General features: G+C 39.5%; 1 protein-coding gene and 1 long non-coding RNA gene across 2 annotated transcripts in view; both read right to left on the bottom strand.

Annotated features, from left to right (window-relative positions):
• Positions 1–13,024, bottom strand: part of LOC141433143 (uncharacterized) — a 228,072-nt gene that overhangs the window by 203,101 nt on the left and 11,947 nt on the right. The gene's annotated exons all lie outside the window — the stretch shown is intronic.
• LOC141433128 (proteasome-associated protein ECM29 homolog) overlaps positions 1–13,024 on the bottom strand; it is a 43,262-nt gene that overhangs the window by 19,788 nt on the left and 10,450 nt on the right. The window contains exons 9-16 of the mRNA XM_074094976.1: positions 8,517–8,672; positions 7,771–7,915; positions 7,018–7,134; positions 5,547–5,847; positions 4,475–4,649; positions 3,091–3,308; positions 1,338–1,497; positions 119–459 (exon numbers count right to left, since the gene is read on the bottom strand). Of these exons, the coding sequence (XP_073951077.1) occupies positions 119–459; positions 1,338–1,497; positions 3,091–3,308; positions 4,475–4,649; positions 5,547–5,847; positions 7,018–7,134; positions 7,771–7,915; positions 8,517–8,672 (1,613 nt within the window). The remainder of the gene's footprint in view (positions 1–118; positions 460–1,337; positions 1,498–3,090; positions 3,309–4,474; positions 4,650–5,546; positions 5,848–7,017; positions 7,135–7,770; positions 7,916–8,516; positions 8,673–13,024) is intronic.

The raw sequence follows: 13,024 nt of genomic DNA, 5'->3' as shown, positions 1-13,024 counted from the left end.
GTAGATTTTTTTTGACATTCATAAGTGCTTGTTTTAGCCTAAATTGAATAAAGATATTTTGACTCTGACTTTGAATGTTCAACTTATGCATTAATATATTATAAACTTGTAAACTTACATCCTTGGCCATTTGCAGGAACCCCTTAACGATCTGCTTCGCGAATGGAAACCTGTGCCCGCTACACAGCAAGCCAAGCGTGTAAAGCGCTCGCTCTTTAATCTTCGAAGGCAACTTGGCGTTCCCGACTATTCTGAATAGACTCTCGGCCACTGTGAACTTGGTTACTGTGTGCGTGTCAATGTCCGTTTTGTTCACGTTGAAGGGGGTTTCACTTTGGATTGTTGGGTCTTGTTTTGGATGGGAGTCTGGGAGGGGGAGGGCGCCGACTCTGGCGAGGAGAGATATTGCTGAGCATGATGTGCTGACTAGGAGGGTTTGCGGGTTGGAGAGGTATTTCGCTGAAAGAAAAAAATATAATTTAGTAATGAGAGGAATAGCAAAAATACATAAAACTAACTCATCATCATCAAGCCTAAGAATTTTGGCATGTTGCCTGTGTACAACATCTTTGGTGGCTTACTAGACCGATGCGAGAGCGACATGTTCGCCCACAAGCCTGACAAGAGGAATCTGCGGATGTTGGTGCAGAACCGCCTTGGTGTCGTTTCTGTCTCTTGTCAGCAAGTGCCTTGAGCCAGGCCTCATCACAATACTTGCGACCCTCCAATACACGTCCGCACCAATTTGTGCGTTTCTCTGCCAAACCTTTGCCGTGCCTTTATAGCACGAAAAACAGACGGCCGTTGGGTAGAGATGGTGCGTATTTACGTTACCAGGTTTTGATACCAGGTATTTCCTTGCAAGTATACCAACCAGGTACCGACCCGATATACTTGCAAGACTTGAAAGTATTTTTCCATTATAGTATACTGTCCCTTCAAAGTACTACTACGTCAAAATTCCAAAATGCAAGATTATATCTTATATTCATACACATAAGGTTCAGATTGTGCTTATATGTGAAATAAAATACTTTCAAAGTATTTTACGTCTTGATTGGAATATTTTGAATCTTATCTGTATAACAACAAGGTTTAATTTAAACTTGCAAGGAAGCAAGTATTCGACTCGTTGCGTTGGACAGAAAATACTTTGAAAGTATTTTGATACCTGGTTTCTGCACCTGGTATGAGAAGGTGGACATACTTTTAAGCACTGGTACGCGATTTAGCAAGTATAACCCATCCCTACCGTTGGGACGGAAAACAGTGGACGTCCTACGGCTCACATGATGATGTTGATGAACTTATATCATTGGTTTATATCGTAAACTTACTTAAACTTCTGACCCCATCCTGGTAGGGTTCCCAGTTGGCGCCGCTAAACCCCTTCCCCCCAAACTTCCCCCTCTTAGCGAGCACCAGGCAACGCTCGCAGACGTGAGCGAACGCGCTCAGATAGCCGCACTGCGACTCCAAGTTCTTGTTGCTGTCACCCTGTCAACAATGGTTAAAATGTCACTTCACATCTGGGTTAATCAACTTTTAAGTCTATGTCCACAAGACTCCAAGTTCTTTGTTGCTGTCACCCTGTCAAGAATGGTTAAAATGTCACTTTACATCTGGGTTAATCAACTTTTAAGTCTATGTCCACAAGACTCCAAGTTCTTTGTTGCTGTCACCCTGTCAAGAATGGTTAAAATGTCACTTTACATCTGGGTTAATCAACTTTTAAGATGTTATTATGTCCCGTAAACCCAAGAAGACATCAGTGATACACTTTCTTAGAAAACTGTTTGCAATATGCATGCTTAGGAGATGAGCCATGAAGGAATTGCCTTAAAACTATCACAACAGTGGATTTTTACTCCATAAAATTATACTTTTAACGAGTAACTCAGGAGACGTTACCATGGCAGCAAGCTACTCTAATCACTCAACGCTAATTGATCCACGAACGAACGATTGACCAACTATAACCATGCGCCATATAAATCTGCCTAAAAGTTCATTATCATTAGTACTTAATACTCAGTTTTGACGCATTTTTGAGATAATTTTTTTATGCGACGTCTTTACGTTACTCCCGGATTGTGTTCGAATCGCTTAACGGTATAGTGCCTATTCAATTATTGGAATTATACCTTTATAGCTTTTGTGGTACTAGTCGGGGCAATGAACTTTTAGGCAAAGTTAGGCGGCGAAAGGTATACGAGGTTTTATTGGTCATTTACTATCAGTAATTGGATTGACTTGAAATTTGATATCATCATCATCATCCCAGCCTATATACGTCCCACTGCTGGGCACAGGCCTCCTCTCCTGGGAAATTTGATATGCTTATGTAGATTGCGTGACAATACAATAATCTGGTAGTGACATCCTGGTAGTCCGGCCAGGCAAACGGACGACGGGGGGATTGTCTCCACAGGACGGAACTCTTCAACGGGTAATGGCATCGACTTGAAATTAGGTATGCAAATGTAGTTTGGGTGACAATACAAGTACAGTCAACAAAAGTACAGTCAGCAAAAAAAAAGCTTTTATTAAAAAAAAATTCTCACTTCTCATGCTCGTAAAGTTCGTGTTTATGCTGCATCTAGGCGACATAAAATAACTTTTTATGCTCTAGTGCATAAAATAAAAACTTCGTCAAAGCCACAAACAAAGTTTCTACATTTTTTTAAATATTTTTAATTTATATAAAACTAAAAATCAATCAAAATAAGTCAATAAAATTTAAAAAATGGAATGATACAATAATGCATAAAAAATAAAAGGTACATAGAAAGTATAAAACTGTTTCCACTGTTGCTATTTCCTTTTCTCGCAATCTAAGCAGAGTGTAAAACTCGAGCATTAAACCCATTTTCCCCTTGACGTGTCTATCCACCCTCATCGTACCGGCTCGGATGGCTATATGAACGTCTTGGGTAAAATGGCTCGTTTTATGCTCTTGTTGTACAATCTAAAATTGTATCAAGAACTTATTTTCACCTCAGTACTTCAAACAGGCAGATTTTGCTAGTAAAACAAAGTACCTATGCAACATGCGATTTCTATGACTAAGCCACCACAACATCCACATACCTGTACCACGAACTCCCTAACTTCCTTCTCGACCGTCGCCTTATCGCTGATCTGCACAATTATAACAGCATATATCACGGCCGCGGCGTCTCTGATCTCCTCCTTGGTGCTGCTGATGAACAGGTTCTTGAAGAAGGGCAGGAGGTGTGCATACTTGGCGGCCATCTTGTCTGGCACGCAGCCGACGATGTCCAGGAAACATGTGAGGGGCATGAGCTCTGAAAACAAACATCATCATCATCATCCCAGCCTATACAGGGTGGAAAGTTGAGATGGGGCAGCAATACTGTGTTAAGACACTTACTTTAGTTAAAATGTTCAGTTTTTAGTTGTCTACATACTGTTTAATTTTCTTTAAGCATAAAGGATTCATATTCGTAAAAAAAACAACATGCGAAAGTTTCACTTTGCAAATTAGTACCCTACGAATAAGTTTTCTTTGATTTGTGGTTGTTCTAGTAGTCTAACCTTAGTTGGTCTCAAAGAGTGTTTTTAATCCTTGATAGAAATGGGCCCGATTGGCATTTAAAAAAAAAGTTGAATCTGTCGATTTTCTCGCTAACTGTACATTTTATCAAAAATCTGTGGATGTCGATTGTCATCACTCAAAAAGTTAGTAAAGGTCTCCTTAAAGCATTTTCGCGTAGCAGCATGGGATGTAGTAGCTGCCCTTGCTGCCCCATCTCAACTTTCCACCCTGTATACGTCCCGCTGGTGGGCACTCCTCTCAGAATGAGAGGGCTTGGGCCATAGTTCCCACGCGGGTACGGACGAATTGGGAACTTCATACACACCATTAAATTGCTTTGCAGGTTTGTGCAGGTATCTTCACATGAATTTCAAATGTAATTTCAAGTAATTCACTTTCTATATTAATATACGTTTCCTATAATGCTCGTGACATGACGTATAATGATAAAATAAATAATTTCATAATGTATAATGAGCTATGGACATAAATACATTGAGTATAACGATCAAATAATATAATATTCGCAACCTCTAACAACCAAAACATTTAACATTCATTTAATCTTACAACGGAAAACATAACGCTCAAAGATATAAATAAAAAAAAACACTTTCACGGTTTCCTCGCTGCAAATTTTTAAATTTACCAAGTATTTTAGAAACAAAGTATATCACTTGATTATAAATGTTATATAAAAAGTTATTACGTATTATAAACGGTATACCTTATGTATGTTATATAATATGAATTTACTGCTGGGCACAGACCTTGGACTTAGACTTGGGCCGTAGTTCCCATGTTAGCCCAGTGCGTATTTTCATGTATTTAATTTGTTTTATTTGTGTATAATTTGTTGCATTTGCATCTTTGGTGAAAGTTGATAAATGTCTTCTTTTTTTTTCTTTCAGTTACCTGCGCTAGCGCTGAGCAGCGACGTTATCATGGTGAGATACCGCTCCAGCACTTCGGTGTCGAGCAGCTGTTCGCGGAAGTGCGTGGCGAGGCGCGGCGAAGTCGCGTTGGGGTGCTCCGAACAGTCGCGGAGCCCCGCGTCGCGGTTCAAACACATGCGGAGGTAACGCAGGATCTGAGAAAGAACATCCTGTGTTTAAGAAATAATATATTGAACAGTCACCTGCATTAATATCTGCCACAGCGGAGTGTGCGAAAATATCTGATACGTCCTTCCGGCCCTAGAAATAGAGTCGTATCAGATATTTATGCACGCTTGTTGTGTCAAATCGTCACTACTTTGAAAAAATCTCGTATCTCAAATCAATACGGCAACAAAATTGAACCTTGACGTAATGGTCATTAAGTGCACTCAGAAAAATTATCCATTTTGGAATACGAGTTTTTTTAAAAGTAGTGACGAAATATTGATGTCGGTGACTGAACCAGGCATTATTTGCGGAGATCAATATCAACGTCGGGAGTTTAACGTCTGGTATAGGTAATGCCACCAGAGTTTAGGTCACGCACACAAAAACATGTCATGTAATAACAGCGGGATTTTGTCAGTCACTCATTCATTTAATTCATTCTCCTTTTATGCAATCAGTTCTTCATGTAGCTTTTTTTTTATTCGTCTGGATGGCAAACGAGCAAGTGGGTCTCCTGATGGTAAAGTAAAGGGGTATTGCAGATGCGTTGCCAACCTAGAGGCCTAAGATGGGATACCTCAAGTGCCAGTAATTTCACCGGCTGTCTTACTCTCCACGCCGAAACACAACAGTGCAAGCACTGCTATTTCACGGCAGGATTAGCGAGCAAGATGGTGGTAGCAATCCGGGCGGACCTTGCACAAGCACCCACTTGCTCGTTTTCCATCCAGTCGAACAAAAAAAAAAATACATACAGACATCCAAGACTCGTAAAACATTCGTATTGGCCATACAAATATTTACCCGTCTCGGGGATCGAACCCGCGACCGCTAGCTTCGTAGTCAGAGCCACTAACTTTGCTAAGAAGAAAAAAGCTCACCTCCTGATATATCAAGGGATGAAACTGCAGCACCTGATTATTGACCACGAATCTGTGCTTAGAATTGGACCCCTTCTTCCTCTTCTGCATCTGATCCCATATATAATTGACCACATCGGCAAATTTCGGCACTTTGAATTCGTCCTCTTGTTTTTGCTCCTTGTCTTTCTTTGCGGTTTCCTCGTCTATGTTGACTGTCGTTGTCTCTTTCTTTGAGACGTTGTTGACGACGTCTTCGATCTCGCTCGGACGGGACGTGCCGTAAAGGCATTTTAATGCTTCCGTTGATATTTCATCTTGACTGGAAAGGTAAAAATAGAGTACATGTTTAAGTAATAAAGGGTTTGGCAAAGGTAGGTCACAGAACATAAAGCGACAATTACGTTACTCAAAGTCAAACGCATATTTTGGGTTACTTTTTAAAAAATATTAATTGATCTAAATTGATTGAAAAATTCTGATTGACCTAGTCATTTTACGCGAGACGTCTAGATCTACCCAAGCCGCAAGCGAGAGTTGATACATTTTTTGATAAGTTGGGAAAATGAGTTTTATGAACGAGTACATTACATTAGAGGACCAGAATAAATACGTACGGCACGGTGAATCATATGTTATAGGACCATACGGTTGTTGCATTTCTCGCCTAATGCATTGGCATTACAATCCACACACACTCACACAGGCACACTTCCGCAGGTATAAGACTTATGCGAATTGTGTATACAGTTTGGATATTTTTAGAATAGTGTAATAGTAGAATTGCGTTTTATTTTGAAGAATACTTGACTAAGCTTCACAATTTAAGGATTGTACGGTCAGCCAAATAAGTGGTCTATCAATTTTTAAACAAGTCCCTAACAAATTAACGTTTCGCTAAAGTATATGTCTAATAATATGTCTGAATTTTTTTTTTTGCCAGTGTAAAGACTGTCGTACTTATCGAAAAATCTGACGTATATTCCCAGCCTTAATATTATCACAAACGTACTTTCACAGCTAACCTACGTATCGGTATTTCACGTAGATATTTCTCCTAAATCTTATAACTATGATGTCTCTGTCTCATAATCAACCCATACACGGTACGATTCGTCTGTACGATCGATCTGATGAAAATCGACAAATCGTACCTGTGGGGCCCTTAAGAGGCCACAATGGAGAACGAAATGCAAACCTGTGACACCTGTGACACGTGATGACGTGACACTAACGCCACTTTGATGTGATGACTTTGACATGTTTACTTCGATTTACTCGATAATCCGAATTTTCCGCCTACAAGTTGTCGACTCGGATTGACTAATTTTTTACGCTCTTCAATTTGATGTGCATTTCGTTCGAGTCTACCGTACCCCTTGACGAAATTATTAATATAGATGACGTCTTTTATGATAAAAAGTCCGTATTCCTGAGAATATGATTATCAACTTTAGGGTGGTAGACCACATAATTGGCTGATGGTACTTACTTGTCCCCGCTAGCCATCAGCAGCAGATATCGCGACGGAATGTAGTCCTGAGGGAAGACGGAGGCGGAGTAGCGTGTCGCTATGTAACGGATCATAGACTCTTCACTCTGCATGTAACTGTTGGACAGAACAAACATTCAACGTATAACGGTTTAGAAGTGACTGATCTTTTTGCATGTATTTACACTCTAGTTCTTATACCTGTGAGCAAAAATTTAATCAAATATATTATGAATAGCGGCTAGTGGCTCAACAATCACGGTTCGCGATGGTACAGATTTAGTGAATAATGTTGGATAAGTAGTGTCGGATAAGTTCACATTAAATGCAAATAGAAAGAAAGAAAGAAGGCATTTTTACTCGATCACTTTGACAAAGACACACAAATACAACCAAAATTTAAACAACACACACAAATAAATTAAAACTACAAAAATTAAAACAATAGGTACATAGACGATTTTGAGTGTCCCCGCAAAAGAGAAACGGCCGCTGACTCAGCATTGAATAAATAACCAACATAAAGTTGGAAAACCCCCGACTTTGTCACTTCAAAGTTCAATATCTCAAAAACGGCTAAGCCGATTTTGATAAAACATGTCTAAGAACCATCGCTAGAAAACTTACTTTCAATTAAAAAAAACCGCATTCAAATCGGTCCACCCGTTTAAGAGCTACGGTGCCAACAGACGCACATAGCGGTCAAACTTATAACACCCCTCTTTCTGCGTCGGGGGTTAAAAAGTAACTCACTGGTCCAAGAGCGCGAAGAGAGCTAAAGCCTGTGGCTCATCGACGGGGCTGGGCCGCGGCTTTTTGCTGTCTGAACCGTCGTCCACCTCCATCGGCGTTGAGGAGCCGGCTGCTGTTGTATCGGCTGCTGACGCCTTTGTAATGTCTATAATACAAGACAAGATATTATTCCCGAACACGCTACTACGTATCCAGTTTAGACGTCCCAGGTTGATGTAATAGTTCAATTAGATGTGTTTGTGACAAAACATGTATCACTATAAATTGTCTGTAAGCCATCGTCTTTGTACCATCAGCCAAATAAGTGGTCTATAAATTTTGAAACAAGTTCCTATCAAATGAATATGCCGCTAAAGTCGATCTTTCAAGTTGAGAGACACGTCTATCTGGTATTATTGTTTTATGACATGCAACCGATTATCAACTTTAGGGTGGTAGACCACATATTTGGCTGATGGTACCTAATGGCTTCTGCCTTGACTTATTAATCAAATTTAAAAAAAGTGACCAAAGAAGTGTCTCAATTGGCTGTCAGCCCGTAGGTGTCAGTCACGGCAAATAAAAAAGTGTGTAATGGAATTTGTATGCGACATTGTTGTCGAGTGTAGCGAGCCTGTAATGTTTAAAACTTTTTAATTTTTCGCTGACCATAAACGCACTTCGCCTTCTGATATGTAAAGAATCATGACAACTTTTCCGGATATTTAAGAGAAATACATATTATCACTCCTGTAAGCAATATTTACCTTCAGCATTGATTTTGTAAGCGACAGCCATCTCCAGCAGGGCATCCCGCAGTGCCGTCCTCATCTCAGGCGCGGCTTCTGGAATCTTCTTCACCAGCTCTTCGAGCAGCGCGAACTGGTAGTTGATGCTTTCCGGACACTTCAGCGCGAGCCTGCCTGCCGGGACAAGGGAGGTAGGGTTATTATACTAGATTTTATCTAGGGTTGAAACGGAGGCATTCGACCGGATAGCCTGGTCACTATAGGCTTCTTCTTCATCTTCTCTACCACTAGGGCCTAGTCCCGGTAGGTCCGGTCCGGTCGGTAGGTCCCGGGTTCGATCCCGGGCGGGGCAGATGTTTGTTCTCGAGTCTTGGATGTTTAATATGTATTTAAGTGGTGTCAAGTGTCGTATTTGTTTATATGTATTAATAGCGGAGGCGGATGCGTAGGCAAATAGCTTAGCCACCATAACAAATAAATAGAAGTTCGGCCTTCTTTTGTGCCAGTGACCTCATATGAGAGATACATCGAGAGGATAGGGGTGCGGCAGTTTGCTTTGCGCTCGACTTGGCGGAGGCACTGCCGTGCCCACTAATAAGACAAGTTTATAATTAATTTGAACAAATGAAGGCGTGAGTAAAAACATGAATAAGGTCACATTTCTTCGATACATTTTATGACATAGTGGTACGTTCACATAATGGAATGTTGTGCAACGCTTAACCACTTATGACATAATAATGGAAATGGAAGATAAGGGATCAGATCCATGTTTTCACTTACTCCAGGGGGGGGACAGTCGCCTATACCGTACTAATTCATGTCGATAGCGCCGCCATCTCCTTTATCTAACCTAAAATAAAACAGATTGTTGTCGTTTGTTTCAGATAGATGTCACTGAAAGCTTGAGATCACAAATTTTTATTTATTAAAAAATATTTTGTCGTGATAATTACCGCAAAAATGAACTTTATTTTCGAAATTGACAATCGTATTGTAATTTCTAATATAAAAGTCACATAATTGTATCCGCTCAGTCGTTACATATATTTTTTGTGTAGCAACCCTCTATGTCAGGCCAGGCGTCTATTCGCGCTCAAAAGAACAAGATGGCTACGTTGCAATCGAAAACTCGTGCACATCGTCCACATAAAAAGTAAAGACAGTGCTGCAACGGAAAATTGAGGCTGGTTTAAACTTAAGAAGACTGAATTCAAGCGGTCTCACTTCTCTTTGCAGCCCTGTTTTTAGTTTTTATGTGGTTTGAGCTGGGAAGCAAATCCAGTAAAGTAAAAGAATACCTGTGACTATTAATAGCTATACGTATGGATGGATATATACATCAATGGTACTAGTTAGGAAATGCAGACGGCGCTTCAAAACGGTCTGCATGAATGAGACGAGAGAGGGCTCTCTTTTCCCCGTATATTATACTACTCTTTGACTTACTCCTTCAGGAGTCGCTATGACTAACATGTCAGACCCAATCGATGGAGCGTCATTATTCCAAGAAAAAACTTAACAGCGCGATTTAGAAATGATGCGGCAAGTAACAGCGCCACCTGTCGGAATTGTATGTAGCTAAAAAACTTACAAATAATTGTGTAGTCCGTTTTTTTGCAAAATTAGATTTTTATCTCAAAATGTACAGCTTATAATGAACTATTACTTATTTAGCGTGGAAGAGTAACAGACACAAACCTTCGCATTTATATTATAACTAGGATTTTAAGGTAAAGTTGCGAAACAATAAAAAATACAAAAAGATGAAAAATGCAAAAAGATGTGGTCTTCAAGATTTGAACTTAGGACAAATCAGAGAAAATACAAAAAGTTGCGGGTTTTGAGATTTGAATGTTGGTTATTATACGTATCGGCAGGAGAGTCGGCAAAGCCAGAGGAGTTGCACTGGACGTGAATGAAAGCTGTAGGGTCGTATAGTTACAGTATTCAGTATATACCTAACCCGTCGGACGCCCCGCGCGCCATAGTGGCACTTAATTAACTACACGTGATATTCCCATTTTTTTTGTTTAGTTTCAATCACCTTTTTACACAGGGCAAAAAAGTCATTCGTCGCGCAACTGGTTAAGTAAAATAATTCCTAACGGGAAAAACTTTCAAATTAATTTACCTTTATTTTGCTGCGTTTATATTGACAGAGCCAGGAAAGTTAAAAACGCCAGGCAGCGCTGAAGTGCACCCTGCCAATAACTTCTAAACGATTGTAGCTATAAGCTTGAAATTATAGGTTACCCTAGCTCGTCAAATAAGCAAGATTTACGCCTTTTTCTAGATTCCGCTAGACAGAGCTGAAAATTCGCGGAAACTAAAACTCAATAACAAGTATTTTCCCAGAGATAAGACCAAGCTAGATCGATTTGTCATCCCCGAAAACCACTATATACCAAAGTTCATCGAAATCGTTGGAGCCGATTCTGTGAATCTGATTACATATATACGAGAATTGTTCGTTAAATCGCATTAGTAAAATTTAGGCTATAACAAATACTTAAAAATGTCAAATAAATCTACCAACGATTCCAGAAAATCCTGTCGAAAAAAAAAAGGTTACTTAATGAATCACAAGTATTTAACACAACAACATTTTTAACACAGTAGATTCGCTGTTTGAAGTACGGGATCGCCAACGCGGATCGGAATTATTTCCAAACTTGGCGGAGGCACTACCGTGTCTCTTGATGAAACCAGTTTTAAATTAATGTTAAATATGAAAGGGTAAGGGAATGCATGAGGCAGGCGCATTTCATCCATATCCAAATATCATAACATAATTATTTGTGACAGAAACGAAAGAGTTCTACTTCTCTTAATTTTGTCATGATTGTTGAAATGGATAATAAGGGATCCAAATCATGTTTTCACTTACTCTTTCATGAGTCGCTATGACTGACAAAACAGATCTAATGGACGGACCGTCATTATTCCAAGAAAAAATGTAACAGCGCGATTTAGAAATAATGACGGAGCTAACAGCGCTATCTGTCGGAATTTTATGTTACTAACAAAACTAATAAGTAAAGGCTAACTATGGGGGCGGCAGGCGTAAGCTTGCCTTCGGAATCCAAAAGCTTAATGTTACTTGGCCTGAAATGTATATTACAGAATCATATTATAATTTTGACACGAGGGCCTTTTTTCACTCTAATTTTTAAGGTGAAAGCATTCTACACTTCTGCTGAGTAGTTTAAAAAAGTGTCATGTTAAAGAGCCCTTTGTGGCCTACTTGCACAATAAACGCAAAGTGATGTGCAGGAAAATCAGTAAAAAAAGCGCGCTGCGGTATCTCCGCAATCATTCGCCGCCTGCGCGCCGCCGCGGTGCCGTCGCGTGGACGCGGCGATTAAGCCATGTACGGTCATATAAGGTCCGCGTCACCGCACCGGTGCGCTGGCGGCAAATAATCGCGGAGCTACCGCTAGCTCAAAATGGTTTCTTTTGTTTGTCTTTTTGATACAATAAAAAAAATACAAAAAGAGGAAAATATACAAAAAGATGTGCCACTGGGGATTTGAACGCTGGACAATCCGCACAAAAAAATATGCAAAAAGATTTTAAGATTTGAACTTAGGACAAAATACGGGAGAAAATAAAGCAAATTTTATCGATTACTAGCACCGACTGATGGATTTTCATGGACTCCTCATGCTCTAGACTGCATATGTTTTGGAATACCCGTCTTGATAACCATAGCCATTTTATTCACTACTGAAAACTACTTACTGAAAACAAACAATAATATTCTTTTATTTCTTTAATTTGTAACAAAACGACGAAGAAGTAAATTGTCATAATAATAATAATTAATATTATATATGTAGATTGCATTTTTTTTCAAGTAAAAACCAAATAGGTTTAACGTTAGAAATAAATTAATTTTGCTGTTTTTGATTGCTTTATATGTATAGGTAGTGCCACCAGAGTTGAGGTAACACACAAAAAAACATGTTATGTAATGACAGCAAAATTTTGACATTCACTCATAAATTATCATACTCCTTTCATGAATCAGTTCATCATGTAACTGTGTATGTAATCATTCACTTCGACTCTCGTGGCACTACCTATAGTCAATGTTTTAAATTAATTAAATTACCTTTACTTTGTTGCGTTTATTATTTGACAGAGCCGAGAAAGTTACGAACGCCAGGCGGCGCTGACGTGCACCCTGCCAATAGCTTTTAAGCGATTGAAGCTGTAAGCATGAAATTGTAGGTTTCGCAGTGACCCTAACTCATCAGTTAAGCAGAATTTCAGCTTTCTATATTCTGCTAGATAGAAGTAGGCACGCCAAAGCGCGTCAAGAAGACTACAGCAGATTGCCTTCCCGTAGACTTGTCAAAGTCAAAATATCTATTCAATTTAGGTTGTAACAACCACTTATAAAAAAAATCTAACACTGGTTCGGAAAAAAAGTCTGTTGAGAAGAATCCGGGAAGAAACTCAACGAGGTATGATTTTTTTTACAGATTCACAATGTTAAATATATAGTTGTGTCACAAGTA

The sequence above is a fragment of the Choristoneura fumiferana genome, chromosome 12 (assembly GCF_025370935.1).
Source record: "Choristoneura fumiferana chromosome 12, NRCan_CFum_1, whole genome shotgun sequence".
In the NCBI taxonomy this organism is placed as follows: domain Eukaryota; kingdom Metazoa; phylum Arthropoda; class Insecta; order Lepidoptera; family Tortricidae; genus Choristoneura; species Choristoneura fumiferana.
This window is presented reverse-complemented; position numbering and strand designations above follow the sequence as displayed.